At 38.0% G+C, this 24204-nt stretch overlaps 1 protein-coding gene across 4 annotated transcripts in view; it reads left to right on the top strand.

Moving 5' to 3' along the window:
- Positions 1-676: 676 nt before the first annotated feature.
- The window catches only part of sdk2a (sidekick cell adhesion molecule 2a), a 115198-nt gene continuing 91670 nt past the window's right edge, over positions 677-24204 (top strand). For all 4 annotated transcript variants that reach the window (XM_043225805.1, XM_043225797.1, XM_043225789.1 and 1 more), the window contains exon 1: positions 677-1274. In XM_043225805.1, coding sequence (XP_043081740.1) covers positions 1133-1274 — 142 coding nt within the window. In that variant the 5' untranslated portion in view covers positions 677-1132. The remainder of the gene's footprint in view (positions 1275-24204) is intronic.

Genomic DNA, 24204 nt, shown 5'->3' with positions numbered 1-24204 from the left:
GTGAGTTATCATTTTGATTTTTGCCTCCTGCTCAGTGTGGGAACGAATGCGGTTTCTGGATGTAACTTGAACAGTTGTGCAGTACGTGAGTCATAGCATGCTTGGGTAACGAGTGCAGTAGTCTGTGGATCTGTTCGGAATTTAAAACCAGATTTGTGTCCTCAGGATCAAAGCTTACACTGAGCCTGCGGTCTCACAGAGAGAGAGAGAGAGAGAGAGAGAGAGAGAGAGAGAGAGAGAGAGAGAGAGGGGGTTGAGAAAGAAAGAGAGCCACTAATAATAATGTTGCTCTATGAGCATGTGCTCTCTTGGCAAACAGAGGACTCGCACTGAGGAGTTACAAGGAGTTATAATTCTGGCATCCTGTGGGAAATTGTGGACAGCTTGAACTAATTGCAGCTCTCCACGAATTAATAAAACCTTCGTAGATAAGCAGAGCTCGCTGCCCGTTTGAGTTAAACACCCTTGCCATTTTCGTAAACATAGTCTCGCCGCAGTGTGAACGTCCAAACTTTGAATGATGCTGGATGGATCTATTAAAAACATAAATACGCCGTAATAGGAAAATACGGTTCTCTCGTCCGCCGCGTGGTGGCGACATCCCGCAGTGAAGCAGGTCGGCTTCGGTCCTCGAGTTAACAGACACTCATACATTGTTGCTCGCAGCACTGAAAGGACACGGACACTGCATTTTGTGGGGGATACATCCAAGATACCGGACGGAATATTTCCTCATCGAGACTCCACTACTTTTTTTGAGAGCAGAGAGGCTCAATGACGCGCAGAGATGCGGCGGAATCGCTCGTTTGAACGCAATCGATTGAATTCATCCGAATCCAGTCCAGATTGATTTCTAAAAAATTAAACAGTTCTTATTGTCTAACTTTTTGCACACGCGTCTGAATAAACGATCGAAATAATTCATAAAAGAAAAAAAGATTGCCATGTGAAGCCGTGCCGTTTTTGCAGTTTTTAAACTTTGCTTCATAGGACTTTGTATCAGTTTAGTGGTGCCTGACGCGTACAGACTGATTTACAGACTCCTCCTTATTAAGCGCCGGTTTTGGACGCACGGGAGCGACGCGCTCAGTGTCTCGCATCGCTTTGGGGGAAACCGGGACTACGGCGCAACATGTATCCAGCGCGGCGCGGGCGAACGCGTGCTGCGGACTCACAGACGTGTCGGAGCATCATGTCGAGGCGCGCGTTAACTCTGAAGTGGAGCGCAGGATGGATTCTGATGTTTTCATTCATCAGTAACACTTGGGCGCAAGGTAAGCGTCTCCGATCTTATTGTGGCCCCCGAGACTCCGAGCTCGCGAGTCAGTGATGTGTGGGATTTATGAAAAGAGTCTTTACTGAATGCTAATGAAATCCCGGTCGTAATTTGCAAACAATTCAAACGGGGATCAAATCGTGTTAGAATCAAAATGAGCAAGCAGGTTAGGCTGAAATCTCCAGATTGTTTTCACAATTTCAACTTATCCGGATATTAAGGTCACTTCAAAAGGATAACGGCTATCAGTATCCCTCTGAGAATAAAGCATTCATTATGTAACAGTGAAGTTTGTAGTATGATATTTGCTGCTGTGAATGTGTTGGTGATAACCTCAGATGCGGTTGAAGCCATGCCCTGTGGTCTCTAGCTGTGGCCAGCATGCTCCATCACTTGTAGAACAATCCCATGGGATGGAGATCACAGGCACCCAGCATCAATAGCCTACAGTTCACTTGTGATAGTAGCTACTAGACCACACTTACACAATGGATAAAGTTTTAAAAGAGAGCTCTGTTCGGAGAGCAAAACATTTATTGCTAAATTGCGATCAGATCATAGAAAATGACATAACTACCAAAATGCAATAATGGATGCGAGCTTTTTCGAGCAATGCCGTTTCTAGCTGAAATTGAAAATGCAATTTAGTTTTCATTTCAATTATCATGCTGTCTTGCCCATTTGGTAGGAGGAAATATTACAAATCTGCTCATATTTGGCCAATTTGAGATAATTGGCTAAGAACTGTGTGCTGTTGTCAGATTAACATTAATGGCCGTTCCACCATGTCAGTTTCTAAAGTTCAAAATCTTGTGAAAGAAGAAGTCACAGTATCTTTTTTGCTGTTGATGTTATTTTTTAATTGAAAAAAAATGTATAAAATACTTTTAATTGTTGTATTAATTATTTTGATTAAAAGTCGTATAAAGTTATTGTAGAAAATTGTAATTTCAAACCAGAATGTGATTATATTAATTTACGATTCTTTAAACACATACACACACACACAATATATATATATATATATATATATATATATATATATATATATATATATATATATATATATATATATATATTCTGTGTAGGTGTGTGTGTATTTAAAGAAACGTACATCAGTATAATCACATTTTGGTTTGAAATGCTGAGCTAATTTGCGGAGCTGAACATCCCTAAAGGGACGCACAGTTATAGCGATTAATGATTATAAATGAGCCAAATGAATAAAATAGACTTGTTGAAGAACTAAATAAATATATATTGATAGCTAAATAATAAATATGATTGCACTCATCTGCTACCCATTTGATAGGTTGTCATACCATTGCTTGTTCGTCCAGTTCACTCCTGAGGGTATTTTACCTTTTGACAAGGTGTTCTGCTCTGTCCACGGGGTGCATTTCTCATCTATTAGCTGCTGTAAAAATGGCCTCGGCATCCGCAGGCAGATGGCTGATATACAGCCCAGTGATCCATCCTGGTTGACAGATCTTAAAGCACTGGCACTGGTGATTCATTCACTGTGAAGAGGCATGGATAGGCTGAGGTGCATCTGATAATTACAATGCCCTAAGCATCGGGGTGCTAAAAGTGGCATAATCCTTGAGCATGTCAGCCTTTGAACAGGCCACATTGGGGCATAAATGACCCCCTATCTTATCTTAGAAGCCTTCAGCCGTCCCCTATTATGCATGGCACAGCGGTGCTGACACTTATTAGCATCCTGTCATGGAGCATATGCATACTCTGCCATGTTATAGACAAGGTCTGTCCGATGTTTGTTTAGAGCTGTTGAGGGCAGCTTTGTTTTTCCTCGTATTGATCAGATCCCTGTTTTCATCCTTAAGTGTACTTTCAATGCCCTTGGACAGCTTTAAGGGAGCTTAGCGGTGACTAAAAGGAAACCAAGCACTTTGGTCAATGGGTAGAAAAAGCTCTCTGAACCCTTTTCACCTCAAGTCTTTCTCTGGTGATCAATTGCTCGGCTCCACTTGAAGCTGCCAGACCTTGCAGCCCCAAATGACCAAACGGGTACCTGTCACAGAGGGTGGCAAGAAGAAGCAGCAGAAAGTCAGAGGCTTTTTCCTTCACGGAGGGTGGCATTAACCACCGTCGGGGAGCGACGAGCCTCTGATGCCCAACGTTCCCCTCACGGGGCCTCTGTATTTGTTCTGAAGCTTCCCGCTAATGAGTATCAGCGTGACTGGCACGCAGGGTACGGCAGAATGGGATCAGTCATCCTTGAGGAGGGTGGGGAACACGAAATATTCCATAAATTAGGAGGGCTCAGAAGCTGAAGAGGTCTCTGGGGAGTTGGAGGTGTCGTGTGCTTGTTTTTTTTATCCGAAGGCTGAATATGTTTCTCGTGCTGCGTTTAATAGTGATCCGGGTTCTAATTCCACCGGGATACCTGATAGAGTCCGCAAAAGGAGACGGCTCCAACAGAGTGACACTTATTTTGTGCTCATTGAAAAGCAGAAACCCCCTTCGTGAAGCTGACCGCCTTTGGAGAGCGCTGCCATTAAACCAGTGCACAAATGCCTTTGGAAATCTTAAAGAAAAGCACAGATATGCCCAGAACATTGTGTGTGTGTGGACAGTTTATTCCTTGGCTTTGTCAACTAATCCCGACTGTTGTATCGCATTTTCGAAACAATGACTTAGTGGCACTTTGTTGCATCATATGACAGCTGTCAGCCATCTTTAAATCTTCTGATTATATTTGATAATCCTCCATGCTTACAAAAATGAATTCGGGTGGAATCCACGTCTTTATGCGATTAAAACTGCCTGCTCTGTTGTTTAAGCTGGATAACGTGTGCGTGCAGGCATATGTCAAGACGTCAAGTGCATTTCATTCATAACACAAGTCGACATAGTCACGCAAATCTGACCCATTTGCCTTAAAAACTCCAGGAAATTCGAACCGCAGCCGCGGTAGTTTAAATTCGCCACCATGCGGATGCTCCCCTCCTTTGAGGGCACCAGTAAAAGCTTGTTCCCATATGAACACATGGGATTCGAGCGCTGTTTTTTGATGTCCCAGATGGGCCATAATGAGCATGGAAGCCCGCAGCTCCCTAGATGCCCTGTCATAATTATGCGCCCGTGCACCAGTTGTGGCATATTTATCTGTACGCGCCGTGACACTTATTTAATTAAACGTCTTCGAAGCAAGGTCCCGGCATGGCAACAGATGTCTCGTGAATTTTTGACAAAACGCTCGGCGTTTTCTGCGAGCCCTAGCTGCGACAGCCCCTACGCAAGGCCCCCAGGTGAAACAGACTGACAGCCCAGTTCCTGCGATCCCACGCCGTCGAACGCGTTAGCTCTTCCCCGTTCTTCGCCACTGCAGTCTGCTGATGTTTATTCATACAGCCAGTAGACTGAGGAATGAATAAATGGCTCAAAATGAGGCACGTCGACCTCTGCAAGGCTCCGTCTGTTTTTTCATTACTGGATGTCAAACTTTGCTTCTTATCAGAGCGGTGGCTCACGTTAATCTGCCTCGAGACCAGACGCGATTGTAGCCTAATATTAGAGAACCTGTAGACTGACTGTACCAAGCCTGTATCTCGCTCCAGGAGGCTTTTAAACGGACTCGTTCGAGCGCTAAAACTGTTTGGATAGTGCAGAATGGAAATATAATCAGATAAGTTTAGACTTTAGGGCCCCTGCCTAGTAATTGCAGTGAGCCTGAGGGGGTATGACTGTCAGTGTTTGTGTGAGGCCAACGAGAGTCAGATCTAGCATCGCATCCATGAAATGCAGGCTCCTAATGCAGTCCCCAAGGAGATCCGACTGTTTGCTATCCAGCGCTCGAAAGAAGCCGTTTTATTATCCTACCGCAAATGAATGTCTTTTTGTATTACGCCACTGGAACGCCATTGTTGTTGGGTTTGATTCTGTCTCAATAGTCAGTTGGTGCAAACGAGGATTAATTCATGAAGCTTTTTTAAAATTCTGTGTTAAACCGAATCCTGTGAATATCTACAAACATCATTTGGCTCCGGAATCTCAGGCTGGCTCCAATCAGTAAGGAAGCAGTTTCTGTCAACGACCAGCTGCTGGAAGCTGCTCGCTTGATGATGATAATGAGAACCCTTCAGCTTTGTAATCGTTTGCTCTCTTAATATCGCTACAGTGTTCAGTTTCACTACAACATTATTTACGTTGAAAACATATAAATGTGTTTTTTCACAGTCGCTACGGCAAATTGTTAAACTCAAGGCTTCATGGCACTGCACTTGAAGGTATGCTGGTTGTGTAATTTGAAGGTTAATGTTTATACAACAGTCATGAAATACCAGGACCGATCTTCTGAAGCTGACGATATGTTACGATTAGTTTTTTCTTGCTATTGAGAGTCTTCGCGTATGTTGTGCTTTGAATGCTGGTCTCATTGGTCTCCATCATAAGGTTTGGTTTGCAAGCGAGACAGGCACCAAACCAGCATACAAATAAACTAAATTTGGTCTAAACTAGACGTGTGCAGGTTTTAACTGTGAGGATCTCATATCTAATTGTGAATAAGATTACTGGCATTCGTAAAATTAGTGACCATTGTTAGTAAAATGTTGTATAAAATGCCAGAAAATTCAGTGCTGAATGCTGTAAAAAATGCACTAGGAAGGAAAAACCTGGCCTGTGTGTCAGACTGTGTGTGTGTACGTGTGTGTGTGTGTGTGTGTGTGTGTGTGTGTGTGTGTGTGTGTGTGTTTGTGTGTGCGCGTGCTGCTCGATATTTGCATGAGTGAGCTATTTATTTCTAGTGTACCCATTCAAATCATCTTTCCCACTGTTCTCTTCCAAGTCAAATTAATATGAATAATCACAATTTACTTAAGTGCAATGTTTGGCAGGCTGATAAATTGTTTGCTGTTGGCACAAAGTTGCCTTTGAACTTGAAATAAAAAAAATTAACACAACTTTCCTAAATTATTCTAATTTGATCTAGTGTTATTGTAAATTTATACTCTTACTTTTATAAAAAAAAAGTATTTTAAATTCACTTGAAGAAAATAGATTTTTATCTTGGGTGTTTAAAATGCTCATAGTTTAGATTGGGACCAATTCTCATATTAACTAGCTATTGGAATAGGGTGACAGTTTAGTTTTGGATCCAATTTCTTATTAGTATACATATTACTGGCTGTTTATTAGTATGTATAATGCACAAATGGATGCCTTATTTTGCATGACCATATTTTTTTGATAACTAAATTCTACCCTATACACAAAAACAACAGCTATACTTACTATCTACTAATAATAGGCTGCAAATTAGGAGTTTATTGAGGCAAAAGTCATAATAATAGTGAAGAAATGTGACCATATATAGATTTACACACACATACACACAGACACCTAAATGTTTGCCAGCAGGTAGACATAGAGAAGATTTCAAAGAGTGACCAAAAAATGGCTAATGAATGTCACAAACATGACAGGCCGTTTCAATAATCATTTCACATTTCTTGCAATTTACTACAGCATGTATTTTTTTCCTCTTGATCATTTTTGAATCGTTGTACCGCAACGCGACCTAACTGCAACCAAAATGCAACATTGTGAAATGTTGTTGAAATGTTTCGTGCTTGCTGGGATGCCAACAGCAGTATCTTTCAATTTGATGTAATATTTAATGACAACATACAAAACTGACCCTGTTTACTTTCTTCACCCTTGTGTTGTGCTGAAAATCCTTTATCTAATTTGGTGTTCCCGGTCAAAAATGAACAGCCTTTTATCTTCTATTTTTGAGTGTGTGTGTGTGTGTGTGTGTGTTTGGGGACACATTCAATGCATTCAGTAAAAAACAGGTGCATAAGCTTATATGGTCTTATCAGTTTCAAAAAGAAATAGTAAATCTGCAATAACTAAAAGAAAGCAGTTCAAAAAAATCTATGGTAATGATATAGCATAACGAGAAATTTCTGAGCACCTTTTTGGAGGCTGGGAACGCCACGAGTGCATCAAGGTGCGAAAAACAAAAACAATATCTTTGAGAAGTCGTTATACCCTGCGTGTAAAAATCGGGAGGTTTTAATCCAATGTAATAACATTGTAACATTTGTTTGCATATTCCGAAGTGTGTTTGCATTCTGTTGACATAATGAAAACCGTGCGGGATTAAAACAAGCAATGAACCAATGAGATCAAGCCTAAGTTTCCTCTCTTCGGGAATAGGCTTTGTTCTGTACCTGAGCTCAAATCAATCTACGGACCAAAAAAAAGAGCTGTAATAGAATCTTTACAATTCTGTTCCATTTGATATTTAAGGTGGGTGGAAACAGAAGCTGAATGCTGTAAGATTGAATGCTTGATGAGAGGCATGTCAATAATGAAATTCCTGCCTTTGGAGGAAACTCATTATTTCAGGGCTAGTTTAAATAAAAGAGCATCAGCATGAGTGAATTTGGTTTTCATTTTCTGGTTGTTTACTGCAACACAGAGGGGAAAATGCCGGTGGTATTATAGGCTTAATAAACATTCTGCATGTGCATTTGCTTCAAGATAATTTGTCAAGAAATCCGGTGCAGATTTTGTACAAGTCAAAGTGGAAATGGCTGGTGTGTGTACATGTGTCCTTATAAAGTCTTTATGTGAAATCTTTAAGTGAAGGTTGTTTCTGAATAGCCGTGATGCACAGTGTAAGTGTCTTCTGAGGAGACCTTGGCCACTGACATGCTTAGTGTTGAAATGAAATTAGCCGATCTTTCAAAGCGATCTTGTCATGGCAGAATTGCTTTGGAAAGGAGAAAATGTGATGAAATTCTGACAAAGTGTCATTTTCCTGCTGCATACAAGCTTGTTTCAAGCCTCTGGGCTGTTCAGTGTAAACATTTAAACAACAGAAAGCTTGACTGAAGGGAAACAGCAGCTAGAAACAAAGCCCTCTACATCTTTTCCCTTATTCAGCGTCATCCTCCTGGGAAACCGGGAGTGCATTCTTGTGTTGTGAATAAAATAGCAAAGTGGCAACACGACCGTATGATAGAGACATTGATAGAAAGATTGAAAAGGGGGGAGGCGGAGGGGGGGGGAAGCGAAAGAGATGCAAGCCTCGTTTTCTTCTGAAAAGCTCCAGCGCTATGAACCCATTTATGAGCACAAAAGACTGAGCTCTGTTGTTCTGGCCGTACGTGCTCAAAAAAGGTGCTCAATCCGAGCCCGGCCAATCATAACATGGATAATTTTACCCATAAAAACCATAAAACAATCTTTTGCTCTCCGCTCATCAGAGATCTTTCTCTTGGTAACGCAAAAAGCTCTCAACACAGAGCTCTGCTGCAAAGCATTTTGAGTGGTCTTTTACAAATTATAGGGTTTTCGTCTTAAAGGTTCAGTAAATTTGGAGTTTTAGTGCAGACCTTAAGTTTCCAAAACAAACCTTCAGTCGATACAGTTCACATTCTTACAAGAAAATGGACCACAAATACTGGGTTTTAGTACCATGGAAATACTTTAATTATCAAAATTTAGTCATAATGTGTTAAGAACAGTGATGGGAATAACGCAGTTATAAATAAACTAGTCATTTCCAACGCCGTTGTCATTAGTGACCAAAAATGAGGCATTATAATATTCTTTGTTATATTTTTTCTGTCAAAAGAACAGTTCCTTTGGATTTCTTCATCTTTTAAGAACTGCCGGTTTCTCTGGTAATGGGCAGAACTTAACTAGCGACAATCTTATTGGCTGGCGCTCTATTGTCGTCTTTGTTTTAATTTCAGGAAATCAATTCGAGCAAACACAGACAACTTGATTAATAATCATGAACCCAGCAGCTCATTAATCCTAGTGTGTTTAATATTTTCGTTTTTCTCTTTTTTTAATAGAAACTTTAAATGACAAACGATACATTTTTAAAGCATTTTCAATGTTTCAAGGTTTGTACAGGATGTAGTTGTAGTCCAGCCATCTTTTCTGCAAAGGCGAGTGATTTGTTTAACATTTAAATGATGTTGAAGGCTCCATGTGTGGTACATTTGAAACGGAATTGTCTTTAACCAGAGGAATTAATAAAGAAAAAGTTATTTGAATCATGCTGTAGTACAATTTTTAAGTTGACTAGTTAAAAGTTATCTAGATTTATTTTTTTTATAATCCAAAATATCCAAAATAAAAATAAAGCAACCAAAATAAGTTTTTGTGTATATTTATTAGATATGTATAAATGCACACACATGCATATATATATTTAAGAAACAAATTATATTTGTACATTAAATATATGTATATATAATATGAATTATATAAATGTATACACGGAAATATTAAGAAAATATATACTGTACGTGTGTGTGTGTATATATATATATATATATATATATATATACATACATTTTATTTATTATTATATTTTTTATTTATTATTATATATATTATATATATATATATATATATATATATATATATATATATATATATATATAAATAAATAAAAATGTTTATTTTGGATGCGATTAATTGTGATTCATTGTTTGGCAGCAGTAATTAAGAATAATGTTTTATAAGTAATGTTTTGAGGCCCTTTCATGAGAAAAAAAGCCACGAAGATTCATATAATAAAGAAGATGTAACATTAATTGAATTTAAACATTTATGCGAAACCATAGCATTACAAGAAAACAGTCGAAAGATTACGAAAACCGAATAACATCAAATGAATATATTTTGAAGCGATTTGAAATGACACGTATACAGTTAAGATCAGTATTAAACATACACAAATGTTAACGTTTGCTATTCATCCATCGATGTGGGATCGGTGGCATCGGATAAGGGTCGCTATAATATAATATCTCCTTCAGACCTTGCAATGAGCCATCACCATAAGTGACAGGAAGACATTTCTGAAAGCATGGCACACCCATCGTGGCTGCGGATGGAAATGTTTCAGATTGTGAAGTTGTCTCCTGTCCCATCACCCCCCTCCTCCCCAGCACTCTTCTCTCCATCCTTTGGCAGTCGGCCTGGACGTTCGCCTGGCTGGGAGCCCCTGGCTGCATCTCAATGCCTTGTGCTGGGTATTGATTAGGACAAACGCTGAGCTCTCCCCACCAGCCCAGACTCGGTGCGTGCGGGAATGTGTGGCTGTTTGATGTCACTTGTGTTTCTCTCTCTTCCTTTCCCTCTTATTTCGCTGTCTTCCATCTCGTCTGCGCTTCTTCAAATGCTAGAGACGTAGCGAGCGGCCCTGCAGCCGTCTCGTGCGCTTGATGTTTCTTTGGATCGCACCTTGCTTGCAAAACAAATTGACTGCGGCTTTGAGGTGGAAACTCTCGAGCCCCTGGTGTGTCTCTGAAACTGGTGTGTGTGTGTGTGTTCGTGTGTATGCGTGAGTGTACTTGTACGAGGAAAGGGGAGAATATATACATGTTGATTCACTGTTCGCACTCGCTACAAAACTTCAGTCGTGGCAAGTTCGCCCGAAAAAAGCTAATTCTGTCACTTTTTACTCATCCTCGCGTTGTTCTAAACGCACGTATGCTGTTTGCTGGAGCTCAAAAGGAGAAATGTGAAATATTTTCACGCGTGCAACTCATCTGCATACAGCATGATTATATGCAGTATATATCTCAAAATGAATGAATGCTTTAATGCCCATTTCAATGAGCTATGATATGATTTTGAACACATTAATACAATTAAACACGTGAAGTATTAATATCAATAGTATAACCGGTTAAATTTGGAACAGTGATAATTAACTTTCAAGTACTTTTGATTAAGTAAGCATTAAACATAAACATAATTCAAGTCGGTAATAAAAAAACATTTGTTGGTATAGTCTTCACTGCATGATGAATAAATAAAAACCGTAATGAAATAAAGTTTGTTAAATTAGAGGACTGATTAAAGCTACATTAAAGCTAAATATACATTTCTTAACACTATTGTTGTTTAATTAATATTTCTCGCAATGAACAACAGCTTGTATTTTAGGCTGCACATACCAGACCTTTTTTCTGGTACTTTTGATGTCACTAATTAAAGTTACACAAATCATTTGCTGAATGGCTACTATATAATGTTTCTCTCATATTTTTTGGGTATTTGTGTAGTCACTGTGAACTTTAACTGAAACAGACCTGTATGAAGATTCTTCAAAATATATATATAAATATATTTAAATAAATATATATTTATATATTTAAATAAAAAGTAATAAGGGTGATGCAAATTGTATATATATATATATATATATATATATATATATATATATATATATATATATATATAATATTTTTTAATTTATATTTATTTTATTTTTTTTTTTGTAGAAAAATTATGATGAAAATTTATTTTGTAATAAGCAATGATTTATCTTCTCAAGCCGGCATGAGTTGACACGGGAAGTGACATTTGGTTTTGTTTTGTTTTTCTCCGCTAGGCCACAATTGTGAGTGTCTTACAAACTGACCAATTTAACGTGTTAATAGATTAGCGCCATTTAATTTGGACTGCTGTTATTACAATGAGGTACAAGACCCAAGAAAAGTCAATTCCATCACCGCCTGTGCCCTGAATGATTTAGCGAGGGTTAGTGGAGCTAGTGAGGTTAAATGGAAAAACTGCGGCGCATTGCTATTTGCTCTTCTCGCGGTAATGAATACTGACGGAGATAAAAGAGATTATTTTCATTTCAAAGAGGGCAAGAAAGCGGACTCTAATAAAAGACTTTATTGCGGTGATACATAAAAACCATTGCACGTGTGCTAAATTTTTGATAGACGCATACAATAACGTGGCCACACGACGACGCTAAATTGCTCCTCATTTTTAGTATAAGACGTCGTCTTCTGAGCTCGGTCTCAAAACGTTTCCAGAAGTGTCAGTGTATCCAGTGTTGAGCTGACCGTATTCACCATGTCCACCATTAGAATCATTCTAGTCAATGGAGAAGCATGTCTGAAAAAGAGAGACGCTCTTTGTACAATAAATGCCTGTCATGTTGGTAGCTGTTTTTTATGAGGTCATACAAAGGAAAAGAAAACGCAGTTGAAAGAGAGTGAGAGATGAAAAGAGCAAGATATACCAAGCGAGTGCACTGTTGAACAGATATTGATGCCGTATACAGTAGTGCGCATCCCAAATTCAGCCTTGATCCCATGTAGCTCAAAAAGCCTGTTTGCGCTTGGCTCTGTGTTCATTTGCGGAAGGTTGTCGCCGTACCAAAATTAGCTGGTACCAATCCCAGCGAAATTTCACAGTTCTGCATACTCATGTCAGCGCCACACCAAAGACAAAAACAATTATGCCATCGAATGCATTCTTTTCTTTATGGATATTAGTAATAACAAATGAAAACACTGACATTTAGCCTTCAGGTATTTCTCAGATAAATAAACATTGTTTAATTACTCAAGAGAAGTAAACAAGGCATTTTAAAAGGACAAAAGAACAAAGAATCAGATTTGATGCAATAAAAGAAATAACCGCGATAGAACAAAGACGGCCAAAAACGAACAGTGCTTGAAGCTTCTCAGTTATTCAGTTAAACATTTCAAATATTCAGTTGCATACTCAGAAATATACAAAAGTTTTAATCAGAATTATTAGCATGGTCTTTACTACTGCACGATTATCAAAAACAGTTTCAGTGTCTATCTATCTATCTTGATCTTGTGAAACACATCTATTTGATGTTTCAGTGTTCGTCTCCTTCCTCAAAACACTAGCTTGGACCAGCATGAACGTTCATGCTGGTAAGTGTTGGTTTGTGGACCAGGATAGCCATTCTGTTCACTTAGCCAGTGTAAATGATAGACCAGAATGGTCGTTTCTGATGGCTCTGGATGTTTTGAGCCTTGCTTGTCAGCTAATTTAAAGGTCTGGAGAGAATGAGGATGAAGATGGCGTAGAGTGGGCGCACAGAAAATATTTGAAATACATGCAGTTCTTTTGAAAAAAAAAAAACAGCAACGAATATATATGTAACCTTTCTATCTATCTATCTATCTATCTATCTATCTATCTATCTATCTATCTATCTATCTATCTATCTATCTATCTATCTATCTCTTTTCATTTACACATCCATCCATCCAAAAATAATAGACCAGAATGATCTTTTCTCGATGGCTCTGGATGTTTTGAGTCTTGCTTGACCGCTAATTTAAGTCTGGAGAGAATGAGGATGACGATGATGTAGAGTGGGCACAAACACATTCACAGAACATTTTTGATTTATACGGTTCTGTTCAATAGACTCTTTAAAAAAGCAGCAAGGTTACAAATGACAGAAACAACATAAGGGTAAGTGGTAAGTGAGTACCACCTTAATCTTTTTGTCTGAAGTCGGTGCAGCCAACACAATGAAAAACAATTAATTGTGATTAACATGATGCTGTATTTAATCGGGTACCGGTTACATCAACTGACATCCCTATTAAAAGCAGACAGTTCCACTGCAGCCATCATTTTAACACACACGCAACCACATACGCAAATGAAACGAAACCTCCTGCTCCACAATCCCTCAGTATTAGATTCATCCCTGCCGCAAGCTATCCCATAAAATGATGAGGACAAAATCTGTCAGTCTTCTACATTTCTCACAACCCTACAGTCTTTTAAGGACACTGGGCTTGCGTTAAATCTTCATCCGATCTGGTATGGTTTTGTTGTCCTTATCTCTTGGCTACTTAAGCTCAGCTCTGTATATTCAGGTTGTTTTCTCGTGAATGATCCTGTAGGACTCCCACTCGCTCTGATGCACTTTGACAAATACATCGAGGGCACATGAAGGGTCAGGAAGGAAAGAAACCGAAGCAAGTTCTCCAGATGAAACAAAGAGTCGCTAGCTGAAGGGAGAGGCTGCTCACGTCACAGTGAATCAGTGCTGGGCTGGTGATCCGGGGGAAACTCCGTCATCAGGTCTCCGCGCTGGTCTGAGGGGGCTCTGGATATAGCGGCATCACGAGGGCTTGTGTCTGAGAAGCATCCTCTTGTCTCTTTGAGCACCTTGTGAGCCCTGTGCGAACCAATGGGATCCGTGCACATTACTGTACATACAGAATCACCACCCGCTACGGTGGTTGTTTCCTGCCTTGCCTTTGTGTTGGAGACTTGAGAGACTCATCAAAGACATCAAAAGTAGCGTCTTACCAACAACTGCAATAGGCTTAGTGTTCGCTCAAGTGCGTAATTTCTGTACCACTAGCAGCTTCAAGCAGAATGGCATTAAAAGTATACTGTATGTTTCGTCAGTTTGCGCATTCCCTAGGAATCAAACCTTTGACCTTAGCATTGCTAGCGCCATGCTTTTCTGTTTGAGATACAGGGAGGACTCGTTGAGAAGTCTCTTTTAAAGAAGTTCTGTATAATTATGAGTCAACCAGATGCCGACCAGAATCCCGAATGAAATGTGTTTAATTATAGAAATATTGCTTTCAGCTGATGGTTTGAAGTGTGCCGTTAACTGTTAGCATGCTAAAGCACAACATGCTGTTCGCTTGCTACAACAATTTGCTAGAAGCTTTGTTCTTAATTCACCCTCTGCTAAAATATTGAAGTTTGTATTTAAAATGTAGTTTGATAAACTACCTCACTATTCAGCCAACCTGGCTGTTAGGTAACCAAGCAAAATAGCACTAAACCAGCATAAACCAGAAAATTCTTTACAAAACGCGGCATGAAAAAAACTAAAATGTCATGTGGTGTAACCATGAAGTAAAATGCATTAGCGGTATGATTCCATTTGTTAACATTAGTTGAATACAAAGTTAGTTGCATATAGACCGACTCTGATATTAGTTGTTTTCTGATATTATCATATAATTTTTCACATGACACAGTTGATTGGTTTCTTTTCATATCAGCAGCTCAATAGGCTTACTGCTCAACATTCAAATATTTGGCTTGAGCTTTCTGTAGCAGTTGCAGCATACTACAGACACCCTCCACCTTCCCCAGCTCCACCTGTCTAGGTCTGTAATTGGATGATTTCATGTATGTTATATGAGGTGGTTATTTCATATATACATCGGCGTGTTTGTGGATGTAATAAGTCTACATCGTAGCACATCCATGAGCTATTTTGGACAAGACTTTTATTATCCAGAGTTAGCAAAGATGATTAAATACTGTAACAGTGTATTGCTCATTGCTAGTTAATTTTAGTTATTAAAGGCTTAGTTCACCCAAAAATGAAAATTGTCCTGCCTTTTACTTACCTTTGAAACATCCTAAGTGTATGTGGTAAATATACATATTTCAAATGTGATAACCATTTTTATTACATATTACATATTTTATAACATTTTACATCATCCGCTAGGACTTCTTCCGGTTTCCACAGTCAGCAGAAGTGAGAGAAAAGTGTTCATTGCATTTGAAATATGGATATTTATCGTACAAAAATGCATGGGTTTGCTACAGGAGGTCTTTATTCACCCCCTTGAACCGTGTGAGGGATGCTTTATTATGAATACTCACACGTTAGTTCCAGGGGTTAAATTGAGATTTGTTATATTAAATTATATTTCATGTTTTTATATTTGCAATTTAACTTATCTGAATGCTAAACTATTATTTATTATGTAAATTAAAGTCTTTGTACTTCAGTCACATTCAAACACAGAGGCACGTGCTGATGTTTGGTTGACTGTATTTCATTTTGATTAAGTACCAACTGTGCTGTCAAGTTCACAATGCCGGAACTGAAGTAAGTGAGTGTGTGTGTGTGTGTGTGTGTGTGTGTGTGTGTGTGTGTGTGCGTGCGTGCATGCACAGCGACGCAATCACTAAAGCTGTATCCTTACCAGCAAACATAAACAATAAACATTAAACACGTATATATATATATAAAAAATTATAATGTAATAATATTTCATATTTTCACTTATAGGTGGGAAAAAAATTAATTTGTACTACTGTCTGTTTAAAAAAAAACGAAAAGAAAAAAAACATAGTATCGAAATCGTATGGAACCATGAACCCTGTATCGAGGTACGTACAGAACCGTGTCCTCTCTGTATCGTGTCACCCCTAATATACAGTGAAAAATACAACTGCATTAAATAATATTAAGACATTCTTTAATATATATTTTGTTATATACGAAAAAGAAATGATGGTGGAAATTATACTATTCTACTAAATAAAACGCCAATAGGTGCCAGCAATGAACTTTTTATGAGTAAGTTTTTGAGTTGTTCATTCAAGTGATTTGTTCAAACAACAGATTCATTAGTTGTTTATGCATGGGCTAATGAAACTTTAATTCGTCTGGTTCATTCAAAACACTGAATCATTCATCAGTGAATCGTGCTGTGGTTCCACCTAACATGTAAGTGGCTTAATATTACTGTACTTGCTTAATGAATTGTTTATTGAACTATTAATCAGTTGCAATGGTGGAAAGGTTGTGTAAGATTGTCTAACTAACTGTGTGAAATCTTTTTTTACCTGCTGACTTTCCTTGTCGTTTTCTTGTTTTGATTTCTTTTGGAAAGGCAGCTTGAGCCTCACTTCAGCAGCGCAGCTTTATATCGTCAATAGATGCATTATATACAGTAGCCTACCGAGATCCGCTATTTGTCACTTACTTAATCTAAAGGTAATAAAATCGGAATAGTACTTGCATTTTGCTGTTTGCATAGTTATATTTGATTTTAATCGGGTTACTTGTCTGGTGCTAATGAAGCATTTATATCGAGCCCTGGTCATTTTCATTTCTTCTGAACTGAATACAGTCACCACCTGTTTAAGCCCATTCAAAGGCTTAAAGGGGTCTGCACAATTTTTAAAATTAATTTATTTGGATTCGTCTAACGGAAGAAAGTCACATACACCTAGGATGAAGGTGAGTAAAAGACAGGACGGTTTTCATTTTTGGGTGAACTAACGATTTAAATGTAGTTTACAAAACATTTTAGCCATTACGTAAAAAAAACAAACCAGAAAAACCCGATTTTTTTGCATTTTCATAAATCTTTTGAATTATTCATTTATTTCGTTTTTCATCTCATCAGCACTACATGACATTTTAAAGCCTGAACAAACCTTGCCTTGTCAAAAAAAGGTCAAATTATCTGATGTGCACCGTCAAAGGTCAATAAGTGAGGATCAAAATGAATATTAATTAAAAAATTAAAAACATGCTCATAATATAGAAGATGTATTCAGGACATCCTTTGTGGAAAATAAGCAGATTTTAGCACAATCTAAAAAAGAGCAAAATAATGTAGTTAAGTGCAAATTTATTATAATGGAACATTCAATGTTCATGTGAATTGCAATTATATGAAAACAAATGTTTAAATGTATATTAATTACAATCAGCTGAACTTTAGAGGGCTTTTTTTGACACACTTATATAAGACGTATTATATGCAATTTCAAATGACTTTAAAATATGGTTGTGTGGTTGCCAAATGTACTGACTTTTATAGTTAACTAAAATACACTTTAATGCCATTTCTACTGATACTTGTATGCCACGCATATAAATATTTTTAGATGTAAGGATGAAGGTGCAACATCTACAGCGTGATTTACCATGTCAATGAACACATCAAAATAGAACAAAAAATATCCAAAAAGCTGATACTTTTGAGCTTTTCGTTTGGCATCGCTACACTTTTATGCGCTTTTATGTATATGAAGAAACTGTGAAGAAAATGCACTCTTTCATTTAATTCACATTACACTAACTGCGCGTTTTTAATATGCTTCGCTGTTTAAAGTGCACTTACAAAGCGACTTCTTTTCCACAATCCGTGCTATTTTGAAAGGACTCCTGATGAATTGTTTAATTCCGTCGTTCCATCATGCCTGTGCCGCTCACCTCAAAAACCTTCAAAAGAGTAACATACGAGCCTGTGATCATTTGTATAGAGTCAGTAGTGCTGTACTGATACTCACCTGATGAATTGTGTTTTTATGTTAGCATTTCATTAGCCGAAGAGGAGCTATCAGCATACAGGCAGACAGGAAGGTGATCTGACAGCTCCCCCCCTAACCTGTCTATTGATCCTACAGCCTCATTAAACCTCTTATCCAGTGGCTTTCACACACCCGAGCCTGTCATCACTCTCAAAGCTGTCAGGGCCTGAGCAACAGTCAGAACACACACACACACACACACACACACACACACATACAAACACACGCTCTGCCAGTCTCCGCAAGCAAACATGCAAGGCTGTGTGGTTTTTTTAAAAGCTTTAATCATGGCACAACAGCGAGCGGAGCATGTCGGCATGCCCTCCCCTCTCCGAAAGCGTGTTTTATTAAAGGAGTCCTGAGCGAGCGGCCCATGTAGAGCTGGAGCAAAAAAAAAAACGGGGATGTAGTCCGGAGAGTGCATCGTAAAACACTTCATTAAAACTTCTCGCTGTTCGTGGAGAAGATGAGACCTAGTTTAACTCCTCGTGAAGCTCAAATTGAATTGTCACGTGTTTAGAAGGTGACCCGAGTTGATTGGCGTAATTGTTATCGCCGATCAATCAAAGCAGGAGCAACTTTGGGAATAACCCGAATTGCTTCACTTTGACGAACGGTGTGATGCAGAGTTCATAAAGCCTTTGGCTGACATGCAGATATGAACATGTCATCTCGGCATCCAATCTCAAACGAAATACCAATTTACATACCATTTAGCATGTCAGGATTATCGCGTCCCATGATACAAATATAATGTCAAAGCTAGCTGGATGACGCACATTGTCTAGGGGATTTCGGAAGTAGACTTTCATTTATGCTTTCTGAGATAACATTGCATACAAATGCTCTAAGATGCAGACTGTGTGTGAAAATAAAACAAAGACCAAGAGTAGCGTTGAAAATAAATTTGCTATACTTAACCCAGTCCTATGTGTAATATTTGAATATTTGAATATGAATAATATTTGAATGGCTGTTGAAACTAAATCATTTTTCGTATGCTTTTTACTATTAGCATTATTATAAATTAATCAGTATAATCGCAAGACAGCACATGACCTCTGAAAGCTACTACCCATCAGTAGAAAATGTAATAATTTGTTTTTGCACACACACACACACACACACACAAACGGTTTATAGGGCCTCTCCATAGCCTTAATCGTTTTTATACTGTACAAACCATATTTTCTATGGCCCTAATCCTACACCTAAACCTAAACTTTACAGAAAACTTTCAGCATTCTCAGTTTTTCAAAAGAAACCCCACCATTTTAGTATGTTTTTAAGCCTTTTGCATTATGCGGACATAGACAGTGTCATAAACCACCTTCAAATTGTAATACCTCTGTCATACCCATGTCATTAAATGATTAACACAAAAAACGCATGGATCAGTTACACACACACAGACACACACACTAGTATTAAATTATTTTTCAATATTGTTAGGTTATATTAATTTGTTTGACGTCAAAGCTGCATTTATGTAAAATAGTAAAAATGCTCAAGAATACTTAATGCTTAAGAATTGTTTCTTCCTTTTCATAAAGTTGAAAACCATTGTTTTTTTTTTTACATACATACATTTTGCCCCAAGATTCTTTGACGGTTGGAAAGTCCATAAGCGCAACCTTTATGCGAAATAGTCTTTTGTAACATTACAAATGTCTTTACCGTCACCTATGATTAATTGAATGTGTCCTTGCTGAATAAAACTATTAAAAATATTTCTTTAAAAAGATCGTACCGCACCAAAGTCTCAAAAGCTGTTGCTTTTAACATTATGTAGACCTCCAACACCAGTTAAAAAATACCTAATTTAGCAGCACAGCTCATACTTTTGAAAGCGTGCAACTTGGGAGGAAGTCTGATTACAGTCTGGTTGCCATGTCTGCAATTGTTTTCGTGCGTCTATATGATTCAGCGGCTCCGATCCCGAGCTCTGTTTGTCAGAGGCCTCACAAGCCTCGTCACTAATTGCCCTCATTAACAGCCTGCACTTACACCCTGCACCGTTCCCTGCAATTAAGATTCTGCAGTAGAGATGTTATGAGGTAGAATAATGCGGTGGGTCAAGGATATAAAGTTAAATCTAATTAATTCTCACTTAAATAAAGATATCTCTTGAACGCAAATGGCTTTTGGGCTCGGAGTGTTTTCGCCCCTCTTTTGAGAAGTCGAAACATGTGACAGGACAGGAATTAAAAGGCTTTTGTTGTGTTTTTGTGAGTTATTCTGCGCGAGATGAGCACGACACCCTACAGTGAGGTCGTATTAAAGATCTGCAGTCATGAAATGACACTCAAGACTAATGAATATGAAAACATTTATAAAAATAGGCATGAAGCTCCTTGGAGCGAGAGATTGGGTGACAGCCACATTGGATGAGCTTAACTGACAAAAGCTTCAGGGATCACATATGAGGACGCAAACACACACACACACACACACACACACACAAAAAGAAAGAGAGAGTACATTATCATGAAAATAAAAAACGCATTACTTTGGACAAAATTCATATCACATATAGCAGAAGACACAGAGTGAGCTTCTGCAGGAAAAGTGCATGTTTATATTTAGCGCTACGAAATAGCTTATAATAGTTTAATGTGGCTGTCAGGTGCTTGACTGATATGTGTGATGTTTAAACCATTTGACACATGTTTTCCTACGGTGCATAACTTACGTTATCCTTATCTGTAAATGTTAGAAAATCCTTCTAAGCTAACTATGGTCGCGAGTTTCACTGAACCCATGGCGATGACGGAAACTTGGTTTTAAGAAAAAATAAAACAACTTATTGTTTATTGAGTCAGAACAAAATAAAACTGCAGTGCAATCATTTTAACTTAATATATTTTGCTAAAATTGCATATTGTGTGAAGGACAATATTGAATAGAATGTTAAAAAACAATTAAAAATGGATAATGTTGTTACAGTTCAGTAATTAATAATATTTTTATCTGATTAATCAATTAATTAAAGAAATAATTCACAGTTAATTCTCAAAAGTATCAATAGCTTCAGACTTCTTAATGTAAACAAAAGCAATGCTATTTTTATACTTTTTTATAAATACAGTTTTTCTTTGTTGATGTAAAGGTATAGTTCACATACACACACACACACACACACACACAAAATTAAAATTAGCTGAAAATGTCTTTAGGGCTTCAGGTCATTCAATATGTAGATGAGTTTGTTTCTTCATCAGAAAAAATTTGGATACATTTATTACTACATAAATTGCTCAGCAGTGAATAGGTGCCGTTAGAATGAGAGTCAAAACAGTTGATAAAAACAACAATAATCCACAAGTAATCCACACGACTGCAGTCCATCAATCATCTCAACCAAAAAGCTTGTAAGAAGTGTATGTAAGAAACAAACCCGTTGAGAAGTGTTCATCTTCAAATCACTGCTCAGCTAAAATACAAGTCATTTATCCATAATATTGCTTTCTCGCAACTCTTGAAAAAGTGACGCAATGCAAAATTTCTCCAAATCTCCTCAGATGAAGAAACAAACTCATTGACATCTAGGCCTGAGGCTTGAATCGCATTTTGAGTTAAGATATTCCTTCAAAGAAACTTTTTATCCCGCCTCTTAATCTTTAACCATGTCAAATGAACCACTTTAAGTGATTCTAATTTTTACATCTTTACTGACTGGTTTGCTCCAAGAACCGGCTCATAAGAGTCATCCGTTTGTGATCCGCAGTGCTGCTTTCATTGTAAACATCGTGTTGTGCGAAGCCAGCAAAGACAAGATGCATTAGCAAATTATTGTTTTTGCCTTCTTTTACTGCATCCAGTCTCTTTTTTCGCATCACATTCAATTGGGGCTGGAGAAAACGCAACTAACACATAATTTCTTTTGCCATAGTGCTGAGAGAGTAGAAAAACAATTTACGATATATAAATCGCGCGCGTGTGTGTGTGTGTGTATTTACACAAACGCACACACACACACATTTAAATCTATAAACGTAAATACCTTTTTTGTCAAGCGACATATAAATTACGAATGCGTCATTATAATATAGTTATTTTTGCCAGTCACAGAATCGTTTCTGAAAGGCTCTTAAAGGCGTGAAATGGACTTATGTTTTTTTTTTTTTCCTGTCTGGTGCCTTTCAAGTCGCAGCTCATATTCAGTGCAGAGTTTGGGTCTGCGACGTGACTTTTTCCTGAATTTTAAGCTCGTAAAAAAACAAACGAAATGTCAAAACAAAGCAGAATTTAGTAGCGTAATCCCATTATGATCTACAGTACAGTAGCTTCTCCGATGCTGTTGAAATGAGACACGACGTGTAGCAGGTGATTTACGCCTGGCTGAAGCGCAGGTGTATCCGTCAGCCCTCCTCGAATGTTTCGAGCATCTTTTGCCTGGAAGCAACACGATGCATCATGGGGTTTGTTTTCGCTCTGACATTTACGCTCATAACCATTATCTCATATAGCTCTCTGTGTGACAGTTTATTCATTCATATGCTTACAAGATGACAGGACAGTCATTGATATCAGTTAGTGAACGAGAGCGAGCGGCTGTAGCTCAGAGACAGAAGCCATGACACGGCTCTAATGAATCGAATCAATTCTGATCCTGGTTTCTTCCCCGTATCCTTAAAAAGACTTTCATAAATGCGATATCCTGCAAACCGCAGTTAGTCTGAGACTGTTTTGTTGCTATATTGCAAGCGTCGTTAAAAACCGGTTCGCTCACAGACACGTACATTTACACAGGCACGCACTGTTAACCCTCGCCTGGCTCTTACCAGAGCCCCTGGTGATCTACATTAAGATGTTTTTGTTCTCTTTAAGGAAGATTAAGTTGGACTGGATGTTCTTGGAGGAACGGGAGAGAGAGAGATCACGATACATGAAATGCAAATGCTCTCAGTAGGCAGCAGTTTTAACTGATTAATTGTAGATGTTTATTTGATTGGCTACAGCTTACTAAACCGTGACGCTATTTATCAAGCTTTTCGACATGGACGTTTAATGCGAAATTGAAATTGTTTTGCTTTTAGCTTTGATTGTTTGTTTAGCTTTCCATAACCCTACCGAATTGGATCACCAACGCAGAAATAACGTTATTTAGCTAATTCTATTTCTAACATTTAGATTTAGATACAGAAGTCTTTAAGGCGTAGTCCGCCAAAAAATTCTAACTCGGAGAGATAATGAACGATGCACGAATGAAAGGTCTAAGTGAGTGCACTGTACACAAGATTATTGTGTCTCAAATGAAAGAGTCGACTTTTTTAAATGAATCCCAAGCCGTTTCACTTTGATGTCAAAATTAGCATATTAGCATATTACCCGCACACTCGATCTTTTCGTTTTTCTCTGAATGAGAATGTAAATTCATTCTTTGCCGCTAGGTGGTGCTTTTGCGGTGTCAAAACCTCACAAACACTGCTTCAAATAAAATCGATCAATCAACGGAGGGGTTTGGAAAAAGGTTTTCGCTGAACGGGTTGTTTGGGAGTCATTGAACAAAGGTAGAAACAAATGCATATTACGAGAAAATTAAGTGTTTTGCATGCATGCCGACATGTTGTTTATGACTCCAAAACCAAAATATGAACCTTTCATAACCCATAATAGGGGCACTTTAACAGTTACTAGTCACCACCTACTGGTATGATGATGCAATGATACATTCTTTTTAAAAGTCACTTTCTGATGTACTCATGTTTTTAATCCTACTATAGATATCCCTGTCTGTATCTGAACTATGAGCATCTCAGTAATTCTGTGATTTATTAGATTTTTTGACTGAAGTAATTATGCTGTTTGGTTGAAAAGAGCCATTCATGACACCTGCTCTTTTTGGATTAGAAGATTTGATTCGGTGTTTCATTGTGATCGTACTCGTTAAACATTTAATAGACTTGGCAAATGATAATTTTTTTAAGGATAAAATGGCACGGATGTTTAATTCGAGATCGTTATCTGCGCAGAAAAGTCACGCTTCAATAAATTACAACAGTTTTTGATTCGAGACACCATTGTTAGTT

Source organism: Puntigrus tetrazona, chromosome 3 (genome assembly GCF_018831695.1).
Source record: "Puntigrus tetrazona isolate hp1 chromosome 3, ASM1883169v1, whole genome shotgun sequence".
In the NCBI taxonomy this organism is placed as follows: Eukaryota; Metazoa; Chordata; class Actinopteri; order Cypriniformes; family Cyprinidae; genus Puntigrus; species Puntigrus tetrazona.
The sequence above is the reverse complement of the archived record's forward strand: the minus strand, read 5'-3'. Positions and strand labels throughout refer to the sequence as shown.